Here is a 19,145-nt window from a genome sequence, read left to right as displayed (position 1 = left end):
AACAACATTCAAAGCAGGCTAGCTAAAAAAAAAAAAAAAAAAAAAAGCAGGCTAGCTGCTCAGGTGGTTGGGGAACAGAGGAAGGGCACAGACTTACGCATCAGAGTGTCGGTCTAGCCACGAGTGTGCATCTGAGCTGCACGGTGGGCTCTGCAGGCTGAGAGAAGCTTGTGGAATAGGCAGTGCCCTCCTGAGATTGGATTTGTTTCAGATCTGAGTCCAGGTTTACTGAGGGACACTGGCTATGATAGGAGAAACCACTGCCGGCCAACAGCGGGAGTAAAGAAGAGTGACATTTGTTGAGCACCTGTTCCGTGCCAAGCATTGAACTGGTATTTCATTTTTATTTTAGCCTTTCCAACTCCAGAGTTGGGGCTCTTTCTCAAGCCCCGTTATCTCTCTTGTAAAAATAATGTCTTACTCACCACGAGGCCAACCACAAATGGCGCTGGGTGCTCGGCTCTGGGGAGCAGGGAGGAGATATTCTTGGCCAGAAGGGTTCTAGGCCAGTCTAGGTGGCAATGGGGGGCTGAACCCACACCCTCCCACCTTCCAGAAACTCTTCAGTCTGCCGGGTGAGGATTACAGATGCAAAGACTGGTCCGTTGGCCAAGGAGTGTGAGAATCTATCCTGTTCTGGATCCCTCTGTCTTGGAATTTGCATGATTAGTATCTTCCAGTTGGGCCAGAAGACTTAATTGTCCTTGTAAGTGTAAGATGATTTCCCCTTATTTCATGTGTGGACATGTTATGTCCCATATTTGAAGTCACTCAAGGTCTTTTCGGTACTGTGTCTCTTAGATTTGTAGTCGTAGTGAAGCTGGCTCGTATTTATTGAGCATTTACTACGTGCCAGGCACTGTTTCAAGCCCTTTACATGGATGAACTCATTTCTTTCAACAACCCCAGGACTGTGAGGCCCAGAAAGGGTAAGTAACTTGCTCAAGATCATGTGACAGTCAGGTGGCAGAGCTGGGCTAGGACCTCAGGCCGCTCCCCTGTGCAGCCTCTAGTAGCAAAGATGGAATCTCTAAAAAAATTTTTTTTTTGCCTGGAAAGCTAGCGGTATACTTCAGTTTGTGCTCATGGCTTGGGAAGTTCAACCATTGTAGGAGGGCATAGGGATATGGTGGTGGGGGCCGCCGGCCCCTGTAATGTATAGGGATAAATATAACACAGGAATCCAGAAGCCCCTGGACTTTAATTTTATTTTTAAGATTCTTTTTTTTTTTTTTTAGATTTTTAAGTAATTTCTACACCCAACATGGGGCTCACATTTACAACCCCAAGATGGACAGCTGAGCCAGCCAGGCACCCCACCCCTGGCTTCAGTTCTTGGCTATGTTGCCTACAGAGCCTTAGACCACAGGCAGATCCCTTCACCTTTCTGAGCCTTTTTCCTGTTGCCTGTCAAATGGGAGTGAGACACTCCACCTCAGAGGGTTGTTGTGAGCTGATGAGAGTATGAATATCGAAGCGGTTTGTAACCCGGACAGCACTACCTACATTTGAGGTAATGAAGTCATCATTGTGTTAGCATTAAGATTCAGGAAAGGAGGGCAGCCCCGATGGCCCAGCGGTTTAGCACCGTCTTTAGCCCAGGGTGTGATCCTGGAGACCCGGATGGGGTCCCACATCAGGCTCTGCATGGAGCCTGCTTCTCCCTCTGCCTGTGTCTCTGCCTCTCTCTCTCTGTGTCTGTCATGAATAAATAAATAAAACCTTAAAAAAAAAAAAGATTCAGGAAAGGAGAAGCTTTAAAAAAATTTTAAGAACTCAGTTATTTTGGGGCACCTGGGTAGCTCAGTCGGTTAAGCATCCGTCTTTTGTTTAGGTCATGATCTCAGGATCCTGGGATGGAGACTGCCCTTGTGTGGGCTCTTTGCTCAGTGGGCAGTCTCTATCTGCCTCTGCCTCTGCCCTCCCCCTGCTCATGCTTTCTCTCTCTCAAATAAAACCTTAAAAAATAAAAGTTTATGGGGCACCTGGGTGGCTCAGTCAGTTAAGTGCCTGCCTTCTTTTTTTTATTTTTCCATTGGGGTTAAATTTGCCAACATATAGCATAACACCCAGTGCTCATCCCATCAAGTGCCCCCCTCAGTGCCCATCACCCAGTCACCCCATTCCCCCCACCTCCCTTTCCACTACCCCTTGTTCGTTTCCCAGAGTTAGGAGTCTCTCATGTTCTGTCTCCCTTTCTGATATTTCCCACTCCTTATTTCTCCTTTCCCCTTTATTCCCTTTCACTATTTTTTTAATATTCCCCAAATGAATGAGACCATATAATGTTTGTCCTTCTCCGATTGACTTACTTCACTCAGCATAATACCCTCCAGTTCCATCCACGTCGAAGCAAATGGTGGGTATTTGTCGTTTCTAATGGCTGAGGAATATTCCACTGTATATATAGACCACAGCTTCTTTACCCAGTCATCCTTCGATGGACACCGAGGCTCCTTCCACAGTGTAAGGGCCTGTCTTCTATGCGGGTCATGATCCTGGGGTCCTGGGATGGAGCCCCCATGGCAGGCTCGCTGCTCAGCAGGGGAGCCTGCTTCTCCTCCTTCCTGCCGCTCCCCCTGCTTGTGCTCATTGTCTCTCTGTCAAATAAATGAATAAAATCTTAAAAAGAGAATAAGAAAAAGTTTATTTCAGTAATCTCTACACCCAGTGTGGGTGGGGCTCGAACTCACAACCCCCGAGATCAGGAGTCGCATGCTCTTCTGAGTCAGGCACCGAGAATAAATAAAGGAAGAAAGATCGAGGAGTTGGCGAGGAGTGACGTAGTTAGGCAGGGACGGCCCAGGCCTGCTAATAGGCTGGCCATGCCCCCACGGGCTTGCTGCCGGTGCCCTGGTAGTGGTACCACTCATACCTGCCGCCCGCCTGGCCCGTGGCCTGGACCCAGGGCGTCTCCCCGACTCCATCAATCAGGATGCTGAGCTGCCAGCAACAGCTACTCTAAGCTGGAAAGGAACTGATGGAAGGAAATAGTGAGTACCAGGTGGTGTTGCGGGGAGGAGCCGAGAGCTAGGACTGAGGACCAGCGCGTCTGAGAGCCGCGCCCGCAGAAGCACCGCCGCCGCCTCAGAGGACCCGCACGCCCCACTCCCGGGCTCGCACAGGTGCACGTTGCTCACTTCCGACTTCAGCTCTTGGGCAGGCGAGTCAGCTTGATGGAACCCAAGTGGTGTCTGTACCCTCACCTCAAGGGAGTCCCGCGAGGGGCACGGGGCTTCGACCTTGGAGAGACGGTACTCATGGGACGTGACCGAGGTGTAGAGGGTTGGCCAACGTTTGGGCAGCCGCAGATGAGAGACATCCTCTCCATCAGTCTCGTTCCCCACATGCTTGATCCCAAGACAGCGATTCCCGGGAAGGGCTGCGAGAGGAGCCCACCCCCGGAGGGCTCCTGGCCCATTTGCGAGGACCCCAGAGGATGATGGGCTTGTGTCTCCACATGGGGGTGGTGTGGTGGGATGGCTCCTGGGCTCTTGGACCTACGGGACAGACCTTGCTGGTGCTGTATGTGTCGGGCCAGCGTCCTGGGCCTCAGCATGTGGGGTGGGGGTGCTCACGCCAGCCTGGGGCGAGGAGGAGGGTGCGAGGGGGGCACTCCGGGCTTCTACCTCTGTTGTCACCTTTCCTGTCCCCATTCTCCCACACACGTGGCAGCCATCCTTTGTGTAGGCGAGCAGGCCTCTTGTCACGGAAATAAAGAGCCCACTGGGAGCACTGTACGGGGGCCTGATGATTACAGGTGCAGGAGAACACAACTGGAAAGGCCTCCCGGAGGCCAGGCTCTCCGAGCGGTCACGCGGAAAGCGTGCGCTGATGTCCGAGGGGATGAGCTGGCGTGAAGCAGCTGGTGGCCGTCAGCATCTCCTCCAGCTCCACCTGTAAGGAGACACGACTCGCAGCATCTGAAGGTCCCTGGAGGGGGATATCGCCCCATCATCCCAGCAACGGGGGGATAAGGGGAGGGGCTTCCAAGGCTACAGCCCAGAGCTGCCCACTCCGGGTGGGGTGAGAGGGCCCGGGAGGCTGAGGGGTCCGGGAAGATGAGGGCCTGTGCTCAGCCTGCTCCCCGGCGAGGGCAGGGGCCTCAGACCCAGGAGTCATGTGGGGCTTTTAAGGCAACGGTGTGCAGGGCCCAGTAAGTTTGGCAGGACCCTCCCCAGGCTGTCTTGGTATTCCAGTGGCTACTGTCCAGCTTTGTAGCTCAGAGGCCAGGCGCCGGGGCCGTGAGGAGGACCAAGCTGTTGCAGGTAGACCCGAGAGAGTCCTCTGCGATGTTCCCCACTGCGAAAGGCTCCAAGGCTCCCCAGTATCTCTCTGGAGGTGTAAACACTCCTCAAGGGAGAGACTTGGAACCGAGTCACCTGGCTCGGGATATAAAGGTTTGGGACGGTGTCTCTGCTGTCATGAAATACCACAAACTCAGTGGTTTAAACCACAGAGATTTATTATCTCCTGCTTCTGGTTCTGGAGGCTGGGAGTCTGAGATCGAGGTGTCAGCAGGGCTACGTGCCCTCCGCAGATGCGAGAGAAGGACCTGTCCCAGCTTCCGGGGGTTCCTCGGCTTGTGGTGTCCTGACTCCATCCTCCCACGGTGTCCTCCCTGAGGGCACGTCTGTGTCCACATTTCCCCTTTTCTTTTTTTTTTTTTTTTAATTTTTTTTTTTTTATTATTTATTTATGATAGAGAGAGAGAGAGGCAGAGACATAGGCAGAGGGAGAAGCAGGCTCCATGCACCGGGAGCCCGACGTGGGATTCGATCCCGGGTCTCCAGGATCGCGCCCTGGGCCAAAGGCAGGCGCCAAACCGCTGCGCCACCCAGGGATCCCTACATTTCCCCTTTTCATAACAGCACCAGTCATATTGAAAAAGGGAGCCCACCCTAACCCTGTATGACCTCACCGGAACGTCTCTAACTAGGTGATTTCCATATAAGGTCACCTCCAGAGGTGCCTGGGATCAGAACTTCAACACATAAGTTTGGTGGGGACATAATTCAATCTGTAACACATGGGTCTCGCACCCCGAGTTCTGGGGCACAGTTCACACGCTCCACTTACACAGCTAGCAACTCCCCCTGCGGTCCTGACTCATTCGGCGCCCTGGGAGATGGGGAGGCCAAGCACATGTCCTTCGGTGTTGGGGGGGGGTGCAGTTAAATGGCTCAGGCTCCCCCAGTCACCTTGTATACACCCCTGATGCCGGATGGGCAGCCTGCTTCCCAGCTGTGACCACGGCAGGGTCACGCATGTGTGTTGTGGGGAGGCCGACCTGAGTATGGACGGGGCCTGGGGTGGCGCAAAGCCAGTGGGTGTTCTCACACCTGAGCTGCCCTCCCCGTCTCCCCTTGGTGTGGCTTTGAATGTAGAAAATCTTCCTTTGGGGTTGAGCTGAGACCCAGATGAGGGCCGGGGTGGGAGTGATACACGCTCAAGGTCACGGGGTGAAAGCCAGCACCCTGCCTGTCCCCCTACCCCTCTGCAGTGTGCTTCCCTCTCTGAGCTGCCCACCTTCATCGGCCCCACATCCCCTTCGTCTTCCCAAGGATTCGGGGACCTGGCCTCCCTAGGGCCTTAGGGCATATTGAGGGGCCCCGGTTCAGCCAGACAGCAGAGGTCCTCGCAAAGACCTTTGCCCTTGGAAAAGGGGGTGGAGGATGGGAGGGGAGGTGCGGCCCCTGAGCTAGGGCTGGACGCGCCCCGGAGCCCAGTCCCGCTCCAGGCCACAGACGGGGGAGCCGAGGGCAGGTGATGTGCCAAGGTCAAGCGCGGGGCGGTGCCGGCGGGGGCAGAGCAGGTGGCTGGAGGCCGCGCGGGGACCTCAGGGGTCCGCTGGGCCCGCGGGCTCGCGTGGCGTGGGGGGCGGGGCGGGGCGTGGGGGGGCGCCCTCCGGGGATTGCGGGGCCGCAGGGCCGCGCTCCCGTCCGTGGGCGCCCCGGGAGGGCTGGCGGGGGCCGGGGCCGGCGGCCGGGGCGGGGTGAGCGGCGGCCCGCGCGCTGCCATTGTGCGGCCGGCGGCGGAGCTGCGGAGCGAGCGCGAGGGGCGGGGCCGGGCTGCGGCGGGGCTCGGCGCCTGCGTCCGCCGCTCCGCCCGCTCGTGGCCGCCGGCTCGCGGCGGGGCCCGGGGAGCGCGCGGCAGGGCGATGGGGCGCGGCGGCCGGCGGAGGCCCCGCGCGCGCCCGAGCCCCGAGGTAGCAGCGCGGGCCGGGCCGGGCCGGGCCGGGGCGGCGGGGGCGCGGCGGGGCCTCGCGGGGCGCGGGGCGGGCTGCTGACCCGCGCTCCCCCGCAGGGCCCCCCGCGCGGCCCCCGCAGCGCGCCCCTGTCCTCGGCCGGGTCGCGGGCCCCCCGCTGAGCGGTCATGGCCAACGGAGCGATCCCGCCGCCCGGGGGCGCCTCCCCCCTCCCCCAGGTGACGGCCGCGCGGGCGGGGGCGGGCCGGGGCGGGGCGGGGGCGGGCGAGCCCGGGACCCCGGGACCCCCGAGCAGGGCGGGCCGGGCCGAGGCGGGGACCCGAGCGCCCTGGGGGCTGCCCGTGCTGCGCCCCGGGGAGGGCGCGGGGAGGGCGCGGGGAGGGGGCGGCCGAGCCGGCGCCGCCCCAGCACTGGGAGGGGGCGCGGGGGCATCGGGCCGGGCCTTAGGGACGCCGCGTGAGCCCGCAGGTCCGGGTGCCCTTGGAGGAGCCGCCTCTGAGTCCGGACCTGGAGGAGGACGACGACTTGGGCAAGACCCTGGCTGTGAGCAGGTTTGGGGACCTCATCAGCAAGCCCCCGGCCCGGGACCCCGAGAAGCCCAGCCGCAGCTACAGCGAGCGGGACTTTGAGTGTGGGTAGCCCGGGGCCCCCTAGGGTGGCCGCCCTCACCGCATCACCTTCATTGCCACCATCACCGTGCTCACCACTGGCTTGGTCACCCAGTGCCATCTTGTGCTGGACGCTGTGCTGGACGCTGTGCCGGGCCACCATGCCATGTTAAGTCATCCTGCCTCACTCACCCATCGCCTGTCCGCCGTCCAGGGGAGCCGGGCCCCAGACACGGGGGAGACGTAGGCAGTGGACCCGAGGCCCTCCTCGGTGACCTTCATCCTCCCCACCATGGCTGTGCCCTGGCTCGGCCTGCTCTCTTGCCCCTGCCTCCTCACCTCCCCCCGCCCTTGCCGTGTCGTGGCCTCCCTCGCCCCCCAGGCCCCCCGTTCATTCACGACTCCCGACTCCAGGTCCCCCCTCTGCCAGGCCTTACCAGTGGCTGGACGTGGACACAGGTGTCAGGGGGAGCCTGGCCCTCCAGGAAGGACTAGGGTGACCTTGTCTGAGGCCCTGAGCTAGAATAAGGCGTGTGCCCCGGGGTGGTGAGGGGCCCCCTTGTGCTGCGGGGACCCCAACCGGCTCTCCTGCACCCCCAGTTCACCGGCACACATCCCACCACACCCACCACCCGCTCTCGGCGCGCCTGCCTCCGCCCCACAAGCTGCGGCGACTGCCCCCCACCTCTGCCCGGCAGACCAGAAGGAAGAGGAAGAAGGAGAGAACCTCGGCTCCCCCCTCCGAGGGGACCCCTCCCATCCAGGAGGAGGGGGGAGCCGGAGTGGAGGAGGAGGAGGAGGACGATGAGGAGGAAGAGGAAGGGGAATCTGAGGCAGAGCCCGCGGAGCCCCCGCCCTCAGGGTCTCCCCAGAAAGCAAAGGTAGGGGTGTGCCCTTGAAAGGGGACTGGCTTCTGGGGGGTGCGGAGAGGACTCAGCAGAGGGGTCCGGGCTGCCTGGGGGGGCGGGGGCTGAGGCGGCCCAGGGACCCAGGGCACCCACGTCTGTCCCCAGTTCTCCATCGGCAGCGATGAGGAGGACAGCCCTGGCCTCTCCGGGAGGGCCGCCTGCGCCAAGCCCCCGGCCTCGGGGGGCCCCGGGTCTGACAAGAGCGCCCCGCCGGCAGTCAGGTACTGGCCTCCAGCCCGCAGCAGGCCCCAGGCTCCCCCGGGTCCCCGGGGACTGTCCTGGGGAGGAGAGGGGAGGGGGCGGGGATGGACCAGGAGGAGAGAGAGGGTATCCCGGGGGAGGGGGTGGGGGGCAGTAAGATGGGGGCGGGGAGGCGGGGGGGAGCGTCCTTCTCCGCCCAGGAGGACTCCAGGACCCCAAGCTGGGGAAGGGCGAAGGACCCCCCTAACCTGGCCCATCTCCACCGTGGTTCCCCATCAAGTCCAAGGCTGCCATGGTGCCTCCTCAGCTCCTCGAGCCCCCGGGCGCGGGTCCCCCGAGTCGCTGGGGAGAAGAGCCGGCCCTGGAGCCCGTCGGCCAGCTACGACCTGCGGGAGCGGCTGTGCCCCGGCAGTGCCCTGGGCAGCCCAGGTGGCCCGGAGCAGCAGGTGCCCACCGACGAGGCGGAGGCCCAGATGCTGGGCTCCGCGGACCTGGATGACATGAAGAGTGAGTGACACCCTGTGGCGACCCCCATGGCCCACCCCTTTGGGTGCCCCGCCCGGGAGGGGCCTTGGAGAAGCTCTGGGGTCTCCCCAGCCGAGCGCTGAGTCCCCTCGGCCGTATCCCCATCTGCTGGCATATGGCCAGGGACGGGGAGCTCACTACCTCACCAAGCCGTCTCTCTGGCTGCCAGAGTTGAGATTTCACTTCGTGACACCTCTGCCCTTCTGTCCTGATTCTGTCCTCTGAGTCACCCCCTGAATAAGGCAACCCCCTCCTTCCACGTGACATTTGGGGACATTATATCCCCCGCCCCCAAGCCTTCTCTTCTCAGGGCAAACTCTTTTTTGTCTTCTTCATGCCAGCCCCCTGAGGGTGAGCCACTCTTCCAGGTCCTGCTTCTCCCTACATTCGGGGGGGCGGGGGGAACCCTGCTTCTCACACCACCCTCGGCCGGGCCTGGCTGTGATCTCGGCACATTCCTTCCATCTTATCAGCGCCCTGGTTTCTGTACCACCTGTCATCACCCACGGGGCTCGGTGCCCAGGCCGGGGGCATCACTGACCCCACCTCCCTCCCCCTTGGAAGCATGGCGTGTGGGCGGGGGTTGGTGGGGAGGGCTTGGAGCTCAGTACGTCATGGAAAGTTGCCAGGGCCTGAGGACAGGGACAGGAACAATCCGATGGCAGCAGTGGGGGGGGGTGGTCAAGGGGGAGGGCGTGTTTACAGACTCAGGGTGGGGGCTGGAAGCAGCAGGGAGCAGGCCTGGGGCTGTGGGAGGTCAGGAGGCTCTGGTTGAACAAAGACCACTGGTCCAGGCTGCCACCCTTCAGGAGAGCCAGGGCTCTGGGAGACAGCGGGCAGGGGCCAGGGCTCGGCCGCTGGGAGAATGATGAGCTTGCTGGAGGAGGCCGCAGAGCCCAACAGGCCGCCGGGCCCTGGGCCTGGGGAGGCCGAGGGTCGGGGCCCCTGGATGGCCCCAGCCCCCAGCACGCGAGACTCTCTGGCCTCAGAGGACTTGGAGATGTTGGTGCTGGACCTTGAGGACGGTGACCTGTTGGAACCCCCCCAGGGCCAGCTGAGCCCCGTGGCAGGGGGACCAGCTTGTGAGTAGCAGGGCAGCTGGCCTTTCCGCAGCTGCTGGCCTGGACGGGCAGGCAGGGAGGAGGGGACGGAGCGCTGCTTGAGCCTGCCCGTTGTGTATCTGCGCGGGCGACGTGGGCGCTGAGAGCAGGCACCGGGCAAGTGCTGGGGGCCTGGTGACTCGATGGAGGTGGTGGCCCCAGAGCAAGAGGCGGGGGCCGTGCGGCAGGGCAGGCAGCGGGGGCCGTGGGCTGAGTTGGGGTTTGCCTTTTGACAGCGGCTTGGCCAGTGGCCTCTGACGTGGCCGTGCTGGACCCCGTGGTTGTATAGACGTGGCCTCTGGCTGGGCAGAGCAGGGGGCTGGCGGGGGTCGGCCGTGCCCCTGAGGCCCCCAGCCGGACCCCCGGGACCAGCCCCCCGCCTTGCGTGCAGGTCACCGGCTGGAGGACAACCCTGGCGTGCGGCGGCACCTAGTGAAGAAGCCGTCTCGGACGCAGGGCGGCAGGGGCAGCCCCGGTGGCCTGGCCCCCGTCCTGCGCAGGAAGAAGAAGAAGAAGCAGCTGGATCGGAGGCCTCACGAGGTACAGGAGGCTGGGGTGGCCCGGGCCCCTCTCCCCTGTCCTCCCCAGAGGCTCCCTTCCCCCCCCCCGCTGGAGGCCACTGACGGCCGGCTGCCCCCCCCCCGCCCCCTGGGCGCCCAGACCCTCACCCTGGCGCCCTGGCCCTAGGTGTTTGTGGAGCTGAATGAGCTGACGCTGGACCGCAGCCAGGAGCCCCACTGGCGGGAGACTGCGCGCTGGATCAAGTTTGAGGAGGACGTGGAGGAGGAGACGGAGCGCTGGGGGAAGCCCCACGTGGCCTCGCTCTCGTTCCGCAGCCTCCTGGAGCTCAGGAGGACCATCGCCCACGGTAGGACCATCGCCCTGCGGGCCGGCGCCGGGCCCTGCCGCCTTCACAGCCTGCGGCGTTGGCCGCAGCAGCCCGGGCAGCCCTGGGACCTCCCCCCCGGGGTCCCGCGCCCCCCGGGCCGGCCTGGCACGTCGGCTGCCTGCGTGGCCGTAGGCTCCGGGCGCGGGGCTGTGCTGCAGGGACCCCCACAGCACCCGGCCAGAGGAGGCCCCAGGCCACGTGCCGCAAACTAACAAAGGACCCCCCTCCCTGGGTTTGGGGGGCCACGCCCTTGCTCTTGTGCCCCTTTGCACATCCCCCCCCCCCCCCCCCCTGTGTGGCTCGGCCGTGCCACGTGGCGCTGCGCGTCTGCCCGTGCGCGTCGGGCGCTTGGCTCCCCCGGCCTGTTTGCCTGCCCTCGGGGAGCAGGGCAGCTGGGGTGGCTGCTCCCCTCTGATGGGACCGCCCCCCCGCTGTGCCCCCAGGAGCCGCCCTCCTGGACCTGGAGCAGACCACCCTGCCGGGGATCGCGCACCTCGTGGTGGAGACCATGATCGTGTCTGACCAGATCCGTCCGGAGGACAGGGCCAGCGTCCTGCGCACCCTCCTACTGAAACACAGGTGCCGGGGCTGGGGCGGGGGCGGGGGGGGCTGGGAGGGGCCTTCCGGGAGCACAGACTCTCCCGTGGGGCTTTCTAGCCTCTGCCTGAATGACCCAAGCCACGGGGATCTCCCTCCCGGCGCGTTCGGACAGCACCAGCCAGTAGACGGTTCCTCCTTACACTGGGGGGCGGGCGGGGGGAGAGGCCCTGACCCTCCACCGCTCAGCCCCCAGGCTGACTTACTTGCAGTTGACTTACTTAAGGCCTATTTCTAGTTCAGGGCAAGCCAGGGCTCAAATCCAAGTGCCCTGCCAAGTATGACAGATACCTAAGAAAAAAAACAACAAACAAAAAAACCCACCTCTCTCCCTAACCTGCCTCGCCCCCTCTGCCCTCTTCACAGCCATCCCAATGATGACAAGGACAGCGGCTTCTTTCCCCGCAACCCCTCCAGCTCCAGCGTGAACTCTGTCCTGGGGAATCATCACCCAACCCCCAGCCACGGCCCTGACGGGGCGGTGCCCACCATGTCCGATGACGTCGGGGAGCCAGCCCCACTCTGGCCTCACGACCCCGATGCCAAGGAGGTCAGTCGCCTTGCTCAGACCTGGGCTGGGGAACTGAGGGGGCTTCTGGTTTCACTGGAGGCCACTGATGGCTTCCCTGCGCCGGTCAGGAAGGTCGGGTGCCTGGCACCATACGGGGCACGTGGGGGGGTCTGTAGCAGACATGCGTGGAGGCCCCTGCCCTAAAGAGACGGGAGGTGTGGATGGGATGATGCAGCAGATCCATGGGACCTGTTTCTACCAGACGGGGCTGGGGTGGTGGGGGGCAGCTTGGAGGAGGCGGCCATAGCCCGCGTGGTCTCCTCCTGACATGGGGCACATCATCGACGGTCCCTCTCCTGGTCGGGGAGGGAGAAAACAGGGCACAGGCCCAGGGCTGGAGCAAGGGATGGCAGGGCCTGCCACGGCCTCCGGTCAGGGTCCCAGCCCTATTCCAGTTCTGCGTCCTCAGAAGCCCCTCCACATGCCCGGGGGAGACGGTCACCGGGGAAAAAGTCTGAAGCTGCTGGAGAAGATCCCCGAAGATGCAGAGGCCACTGTTGTGCTCGTGGGTGAGGAGGCAGGGGGCCCCCTCCCCGGGTGCGGGTGCTTCCGCCGTGTCTGCGGGTCCTGGGCTCTGGCCTGCAGCTTCTCCTTCCAGCCCCAGCCAGGCCCCCGACGGCATGTCCCTCCTGCCTTTCCTGACAGCCCAGCGCGCCCCCAGCTCGCTCTTTCACGGTCCTCTGCCTGCTTCCCATCCAGCGTTCCGCTCCCTTGGACTGCTTGCTAGTCCACGTAGCACTTTTGTGAGAATTAAAAAGAAATGCTCCTTCTTGGAGACTGTTAACTTTTCACCTCCTGGTGAATCATAATCAGTACGTGAGCGTATACGCGAATAGGGTTTCCCTAGAATGGGGTTTTTTTGTGCAGTGCACAGCCTGCTCAACTGTACGGCGTGGCCACAGGTGTTTTCTCCGGGCCCAGCCTGGACGGATCCTCTTTGCCCAGTGCCCCCCCCACCCTGTGCCTGACTCTTCCCCCAGGCTGTGTGCCTTTCTTGGAGCAGCCGGCGGCAGCTTTTGTGCGCCTGAATGAGGCTGTGCTCTTGGAATCTGTGCTTGAAGTCCCGGTGCCCGTTCGCTTCCTCTTTGTGATGCTGGGTCCCAGCCACACCAGCACTGACTACCATGAGCTTGGGCGCTCCATCGCCACCCTCATGTCCGACAAGGTGGGTCCTGCAGACCGGGGCCTCCTCTTGCCCTGTGGCTCACCTGCCCGCCTACACTGGCGCCCATGGGTGCGGGGGCGCGGGAAGCCCTTCTGGGTGGAGGCTGTGCTCTGGGCAGTGGGAGGGGGAGCTGTTGGCCGAGGGGAGAAGAGGGAGCCCCGGGCTGGGCTGTGGGAAGAGGAGGTGGCTGACGGGGGAGAGAAAGGCCCCCAAGTTTGGATGAGACATGAGACTTGACGGGGGCGCTGGCTGTGTTGTCCATCTCCGCTGCGGCTGCCCCTCGGCCTGGACAGGAAGCTCCCGGAGCTGGGGGGATGTTGGAAACACTAACTGACCGACCTGTAGGGGTGAGAACTCCAGTCTGGATGGTTCTGGGGGCCCCTGTGGTCGCCCCTGTAGTCGTTGCATCGTGGAAAAGCCTGGAAGCTCCTGGAGGAATAGAAGGCCCTCGGAGGTTCAGGGTTGTGGCCCGTCGCCAGCCAGCAGGGGCAGGAGTCAATGTTTTGTTGACAATCGCACCGGATCCCTGTACGTGGCCAGACGTCCACCCTGCCTCTGGCTCTGTGACGGCCCAACGCCTCCTCCCGGAAGCCCTCCAGGGGCTCTCTGGGCGGCTCAGCCCTTGCCTCTCCTGCCTCCCAGCTGTTCCATGAGGCCGCCTACCAGGCAGACGACCGGCAGGACCTCCTGAGCGCCATCAGTGAGTTCCTGGACGGCAGCATCGTGATTCCTCCATCCGAGGTGGAGGGCCGCGACCTGCTGCGCTCCGTGGCCGCCTTCCAGCGCGAGCTGCTGCGGAAGCGGCGGGAGCGGGAACAGACCAAGGTGGAGCTGACCACGCAGGGGAGCTATGTGGCCCCCGGGAAAGGTCAGAGCCTTTGGGGCCCACACCCCCCGGACCCCGCAGCTCATGAGCCCAGCCTGTCCTGACTCCCTAACTCCTGGGTGCCCCCATGGGAGGGACTGAGCCCCGGACTCCCCGGCAGGAGGGGTGGCCTGTGCTCCAGCGGCCCCTTGTTCCCCCAGAGCTGTCTGTGGAGCTGGGTGGCTCCGAGGCAACCCCCGAAGATGACCCCCTGCTGCGGACTGGCTCGGTTTTTGGGGGGCTCGTGCGGGACGTGAAGCGCCGGTACCCACACTACCCCAGTGACCTGCGAGACGCCCTGCACTCCCAGTGCGTGGCAGCCGTGCTCTTCATCTACTTCGCCGCCCTCAGCCCTGCCATCACCTTCGGGGGGCTGCTAGGTGAGGTGGAGGGGGGGCCAGGGGAGGGGACCCAGTGTCACCTGCAAGTCTGTGGTCACGGGACCCTAGTGATCCCCTCAGGGTGCTGATGGGTGAGTGGGGATAGCCTCCAGCGTGACCGTCTCAAAGAGCTGCTGATCAGGGGATCTAGAAAGTGAGAGGGGGCAGGAAAGGTGCAAGGGGTGGGGGACCTGTGATGACGGGGCGGGGGGTGCTGAGGGGGCTGGTGGTGAGCGAGCTGGGAGGGATGGGCTGCTCTGTTGGAGTTGGGTCCCCAGGTCAGGGTAAGCTAGATAGAGACGGGGGGCCGGGCCAGGGTGCTCCCGCTGACCCTTGTCTGTGCCAGGGGAGAAGACGGAGGGGCTGATGGGCGTGTCGGAGCTGATCGTGTCCACGGCGGTGCTTGGCGTCCTCTTCTCCCTGCTGGGGGCCCAGCCGCTGCTTGTGGTCGGCTTCTCGGGGCCGCTGCTGGTCTTCGAAGAAGCCTTCTTCAAGGTGACAGCCCCCCCCCCTGCCCAGGGATCTCAGGTCCCGTCCCTCGGCCCAGGCGATGGGTCCCTGCGGTCTCTCTCCCGCTCCCCCTGTGGAGCTCACCCCCGTCCCTGCCCGCCCGTCCCCCGGGGCCCAGTGTCCCCCGGGCAGCCCGCTGTGGGTAACCGCGCCTCCCTTTTGGCCTCCAGTTCTGCCGGTCCCAGGACCTGGAGTACCTCACTGGCCGGGTGTGGGTCGGCCTGTGGCTGGTGGTCTTCGTCCTTGCCCTGGTGGCCGCCGAGGGCAGCTTCCTGGTCCGCTATATCTCACCTTTCACCCAGGAGATCTTTGCCTTCCTCATCTCGCTTATTTTCATCTATGAGACCTTCCACAAGCTCTACAAGGTGGGGGTCCAGAGAGGTCTTGGGGGAGGTGTGGGGGGGGCTGGGCAGCACCCTGGGGAGGAGAGCGTGGGAGGGGGTGGCATGGAGCCCTGGGAGCAGAGGGGACAAGGAAGAGGGCTCCGCGGGTGTGGGCGTGGGGGGTGGGAGCCCTGGGCAGGTCAGAGCTGAAGGGCAGGGAGTCGCACCAGAGGGTACAGGTTAGAACCCCAGCGGGGCTGCACCATGTGAGGGTGTGGGGCACGGTCAGCGCCATGGGGCTCCTGTAGGGGAGTGTGTGTGTGTGTGTGTGCACGTGTGTGCATGTGCATGTGTGTGTGCGTGTGATGTAGTTGGATGTCGTGGAATACTGTTGCCTGGTCAGGTACGTGAGGGGTCAGTGCGGCCCCCCGACAACTGTATGAAATCAGGCTGATAAAATTAGGGTCACCCCCCCAGGTGAGTGCTAGGGCAACCTTGTAACCCGCACAGGTGTTCACGGAGCACCCACTGCTGCCATTCTACCCCCCCGAGGGGGCGTTGGAGGCTGGGCTGGAGCTGAACGGGAGTGCCCTGCCCCCCACCGAGGGGCCACCCGGCCCGAGGAACCAGCCCAACACGGCCCTGCTATCCCTCATCCTCATGCTGGGGACCTTTCTCATTGCCTTCTTCCTGCGGAAGTTCAGGAACAGCCGCTTCCTGGGTGGCAAGGTGCGTGGTGGAGCCCCCGTCCGGAGTTCTCCAGGTCAACCGGTGGCCCTAAACCAAATCAGTGCAGTCCCTCCGGTCAGGAGCTTCAAAGAGGTTTAATCAGGCCGGGGTGCCCTCTTGAGCTGGGCGGCACCCCCGTGGGATTTCGAGGGACCAGCTCAGACCCCAGAGAGTTGGGAGTGTGAGTCTCCTGCCCTCATTTCCACCTTCCGCTCCTTTCCCCCGTGGCCCCCTCAAGGCTCGCCGCATCATTGGGGATTTTGGCATCCCCATTTCCATTCTGGTGATGGTCCTCGTGGATTACTCCATCACAGACACCTACACCCAGGTGAGCAAGCCCCGCCTCCCTCCCACCTGGCGTCTTGAGAGGGAGGCCACGACACATTCCCGTTGCCGCAGCGGCCACCATCACGGGTGGGATTCAGGTTTTTTAGTGAAGTAGTGACCTGCTGGGGCCCCGCGGGGCGGGTGGGCTGGGGGCAGCTGAGGAGGCCAGCCAGGGATCTGTGTCCATGTAGGGCCCTTGGCCGAGATTCCTGGGGCAGGTATGGGGCTGGGGCCCAAATGACAGGCATCCCTGGGGCTCGGGGAGAAAGGATATCATCCTCTGTCCTCTACCAGACCCTTGGGGGGACTTTGGAAGACGGACAACTAGTTTTCTCCAAACCTGTTCACCTTCAGGTTTCCTGGAACGCTGGTACTGGGAACACAGAACTTCGGTGGGAGCAGCTGCTCCGGGGGGTCCTTACCCTGGGGAGGCGGTGTCCCTGAACCCTGTCTTCCTTCCCGCCATGCAGAAGCTGACGGTGCCCACGGGGCTCTCGGTGACGTCCCCTCATAAGCGCACGTGGTTCATCCCGCCCCTGGGCAGTGCCCGTCCTTTCCCGCCCTGGATGATGGTGGCAGCTGCCGTCCCCGCCCTCCTGGTCCTCATCCTCATCTTCATGGAGACGCAAATCACTGCGTGAGCGCTGGGGGACCCCGGGTGGGGCAGGTGGGGGAGGAGCGGGAAGCAGCGGGGTGGCGGCCTGGGCGCACTTGGCCCTGGGCGCGGTTTCCCTGCAGTGCTGTGACGCGGTCTCCGTCTGTCCCCGCCAGCATTTGCAGGGCGGCACTTGGCAGTCCTCGCAACGCTCTGGCAGTGCGTCCTCTCACCCAGTGATGCTCACATGTGTCTCATTTTGGTTAAACCACAATGTGGTGAGACCGAGCATCTGGCTTCGGTGGTGTTTTAAATATCCACACGATGAGGTTTTTAGCTCACATTTGCTTAAATGTGAGAACACCACTTTGGGAACTGGAAAGAGGAAGCTGGCAGATCGTTGGGGGGGGCGCGCCTCAGTGCCTGTCCTTGCCCTGCGCTGGCCCCATGGCCGGCCTGGCCTCCCCGCCGCTCACCCCGCTCCCCGGCCTGGCCCCGCAGGCTCATCGTCAGCCAGAAGGCTCGCAGGCTGCTCAAGGGCTCCGGCTTCCACCTGGACCTGCTGCTCATCGGCTCCCTGGGGGGGCTATGTGGGCTCTTCGGGTTGCCCTGGCTCACGGCTGCCACCGTCCGCTCGGTCACGCACGTGAACGCACTGACTGTTATGCGCACGGCCATCGCGCCCGGCGACAAGCCCCAGATCCAGGAGGTGCGGGAGCAGCGGGTCACCGGAGTGCTCATCGCCAGCCTCGTGGGTGAGGGCACCCACCTCGCCGGGCCCCCGCGCCCCCGTCCACACGCTTGCCTTCTCGTGGTCCCTGTGGCCTTAAATCCACTCTGTCTCCCAGGCTCGACTCAGGTCCCTTCTGAGTCTCCAGACGCATCGTGTCCCGCACCCGCTCTGACCCCAACCTGCCCCCGTAACACCCTATGAGCTCTTTACCCCTCTCCGCCAGGCCCGTCCATCCTCATGGGGGCTGTCCGAGGGGTCAGGTAGGTCCGTGTCCCCTCCTCCAGGCCTGTCCATCGTCATGGGGGCTGTGCTGCGCCGGATCCCCTTGGCTGTGCTCTTTGGGATTTTCCTGTACATGGGGGTCACGTCCCTGTCCGGTATCCAGCTCTCCCAGCGTCTGTTGCTTATCCTCATGCCGGCAAAACACCATCCCGAGCAACCCTATGTGACCAAGGTAGGGCCGGGGGTGTGGGGGCAAGGAAGGGAGTGACAGGGAGGGGGTCCGAGGGGTTCCTGGGCGGGAGATGGACAGAGTGACCTGCGGAGCCGGGTCCCCCAAGACGTGGTGGGAGTAGGCCGGGCGCTGTGCCGTGAGACTTGAGGCCCATTCTGCAGGTGAAGACGTGGCGGATGCACCTGTTCACCTGCATCCAGCTGAGCTGCATCGCACTGCTCTGGGTGGTCAAGTCCACGGCAGCCTCACTCGCCTTTCCCTTCCTGCTGCTGCTCACGGTGCCCCTGAGGCGCTGCCTTCTGCCCCGGCTCTTCCAGGACAGGGAGCTGCAGGCGGTAAGGGATGCTGCTTGGGGCCCTGGAGTCAGGGAGGCCTGGGTTCCAGTCTCTGCCGTGCCACCCGCTAGGGGTGTGGCCAGAGCGAGTGATCTAACCTCCGGACAGCTTACCTCCGCGGCGTTAATGGGCTGCTGAGGGACTCTACCTTAGACAATCCTCGGGAGGGTGAAGGACTAGTCCAGGTAAAGCACGGAGCGCGGTGGGTTCGGTGGCAAGTGAGCACGGGACGGCTGTGCAGGCTGTGTCCTGAACAAAAGCACGCAGCCAAGGGACGCGCAGGGGGTCGAATGGCACTGAACCCCTCTGTCCGGAGCCCTGTGTTTGTGAGCTGGAGGAGGGTTTTGAAAAGTCACCCGCCCGAACGTGGTGCACAGAGGCGGCACAGGAGCCAGGAGACGCCGCTGGGAGTACTGATGTGTGGGCGTTGCTGTCACTGTTACTGTCACAGGTGGTGTCACTGGGGCGGTGACCGGAGGGTTTTGGCCGGAGGGAAGTGCTTGCGGCTGGGGGGCTGGGGTCTTGTCCTGGCAGCCAGCGAGGCCTGGGCTGCAGGAGGAGTTGCTGGGGGGCGGGGGGGGGGGAGCGCCTCCTCCCCGCCCCTCCCACCCTCTCCTCTCTGCAGCTGGACTCCGAGGATGCCGAGCCCAACTTCGACGAGGACGGCCAGGATGAGTACAACGAGCTACACATGCCCGTGTGACCCCCCCACTGGGGTGCCCCTCAGAGACCCTGACACCTTAGTGATCCACACCCGGGCCCGGGGCCGGCGGGCCCCTCATGACCCAGAGACGTGCGGGAACCACTAACGCCGCTGCCCGCGGACTCTGCCCAGGGCCCTGACCTTGGCGCGCCCGGGCCCTCGCACAGACCAGACCGGCACAGGCTTTGAGCTCATTATAACCACACTCCGTGTCTTGTGTCCGCCTCACTTTCTTGGTTCCACCTCTGGTCGGTCTGGTCATTCTTATCCAACTGGAATTAGAAGAATTCTATGTTCAGGGTCATCAAAACCAGGGAGAGAGGCTCGGGCAAGGACAGAATTCTTGGGGCGGCGGGAAGGGAGGGACTCCAGACCACAGAAGGTCAGAGCTGGACCTTATCATCACCCCCTGCCCCCCA

The 19,145-nt window shown here is 63.5% G+C and overlaps 1 protein-coding gene and 1 long non-coding RNA gene across 9 annotated transcripts; one reads left to right on the top strand and one right to left on the bottom strand.

Annotated features, from left to right (window-relative positions):
• Positions 1 to 1,190: 1,190 nt before the first annotated feature.
• On the bottom strand, positions 1,191 to 8,250 carry LOC140595871 (uncharacterized). The gene is made up of 3 exons (XR_011997811.1): positions 8,174 to 8,250; positions 3,002 to 3,897; positions 1,191 to 2,600 (listed from the first exon to the last, which is right to left on the bottom strand). It is a non-coding gene; the product is annotated as an uncharacterized lncRNA (long non-coding RNA).
• On the top strand, positions 5,733 to 18,938 carry SLC4A3 (solute carrier family 4 member 3). Of its 8 annotated transcripts, none has more exons than XM_072741489.1 (23): positions 5,733 to 5,766; positions 6,307 to 6,426; positions 6,677 to 6,839; positions 7,417 to 7,697; positions 7,830 to 7,945; positions 8,206 to 8,432; positions 9,942 to 10,090; positions 10,238 to 10,418; positions 10,883 to 11,018; positions 11,403 to 11,586; positions 12,017 to 12,116; positions 12,588 to 12,772; positions 13,415 to 13,640; positions 13,799 to 14,017; positions 14,364 to 14,512; positions 14,698 to 14,892; positions 15,361 to 15,579; positions 15,818 to 15,907; positions 16,377 to 16,543; positions 17,003 to 17,256; positions 17,519 to 17,688; positions 17,850 to 18,023; positions 18,649 to 18,938. In XM_072741489.1, exons 2-23 carry the CDS (start codon positions 6,376 to 6,378, stop codon positions 18,724 to 18,726), a joined length of 3,714 nt encoding a protein of 1,237 aa, XP_072597590.1. In that variant the 5' UTR covers positions 5,733 to 5,766; positions 6,307 to 6,375; the 3' UTR covers positions 18,727 to 18,938. The 8 variants fall into 8 exon arrangements, with proteins under 8 accessions (XP_072597590.1, XP_072597589.1, XP_072597591.1 ...); XM_072741488.1 differs by having other exon boundaries at positions 5,733 to 5,779; XM_072741490.1 differs by lacking the exon at positions 5,733 to 5,766 and adding an exon at positions 6,078 to 6,208 and having other exon boundaries at positions 8,233 to 8,432.
• The last annotated feature ends 207 nt before the right edge of the window (positions 18,939 to 19,145 follow it).

The sequence above is a fragment of the Vulpes vulpes genome, chromosome 16 (genome assembly GCF_048418805.1).
Source record: "Vulpes vulpes isolate BD-2025 chromosome 16, VulVul3, whole genome shotgun sequence".
NCBI classification, from domain to species: domain Eukaryota; kingdom Metazoa; phylum Chordata; class Mammalia; order Carnivora; family Canidae; genus Vulpes; species Vulpes vulpes.
The sequence above is the reverse complement of the archived record's forward strand: the minus strand, read 5'-3'. Positions and strand labels throughout refer to the sequence as shown.

What these genes read in the sequence shown, in the direction of transcription:
- SLC4A3 (XM_072741489.1), top strand. Translation starts at nt 6,376, where the DNA reads ATGGCCAACGGAGCGATCCCGCCGCCCGGGGGCGCCTCCCCCCTCCCC. An exon ending in CAGCGAGCGGGACTTTGAGT is followed by an intron (nt 6,840 to 7,416) that starts GTGGGTAGCCCG and finishes CTGCACCCCCAG; the next exon opens with TTCACCGGCACACATCCCAC. An exon ending in CAGGAGGACCATCGCCCACG is followed by an intron (nt 10,419 to 10,882) that starts GTAGGACCATCG and finishes CTGTGCCCCCAG; the next exon opens with GAGCCGCCCTCCTGGACCTG.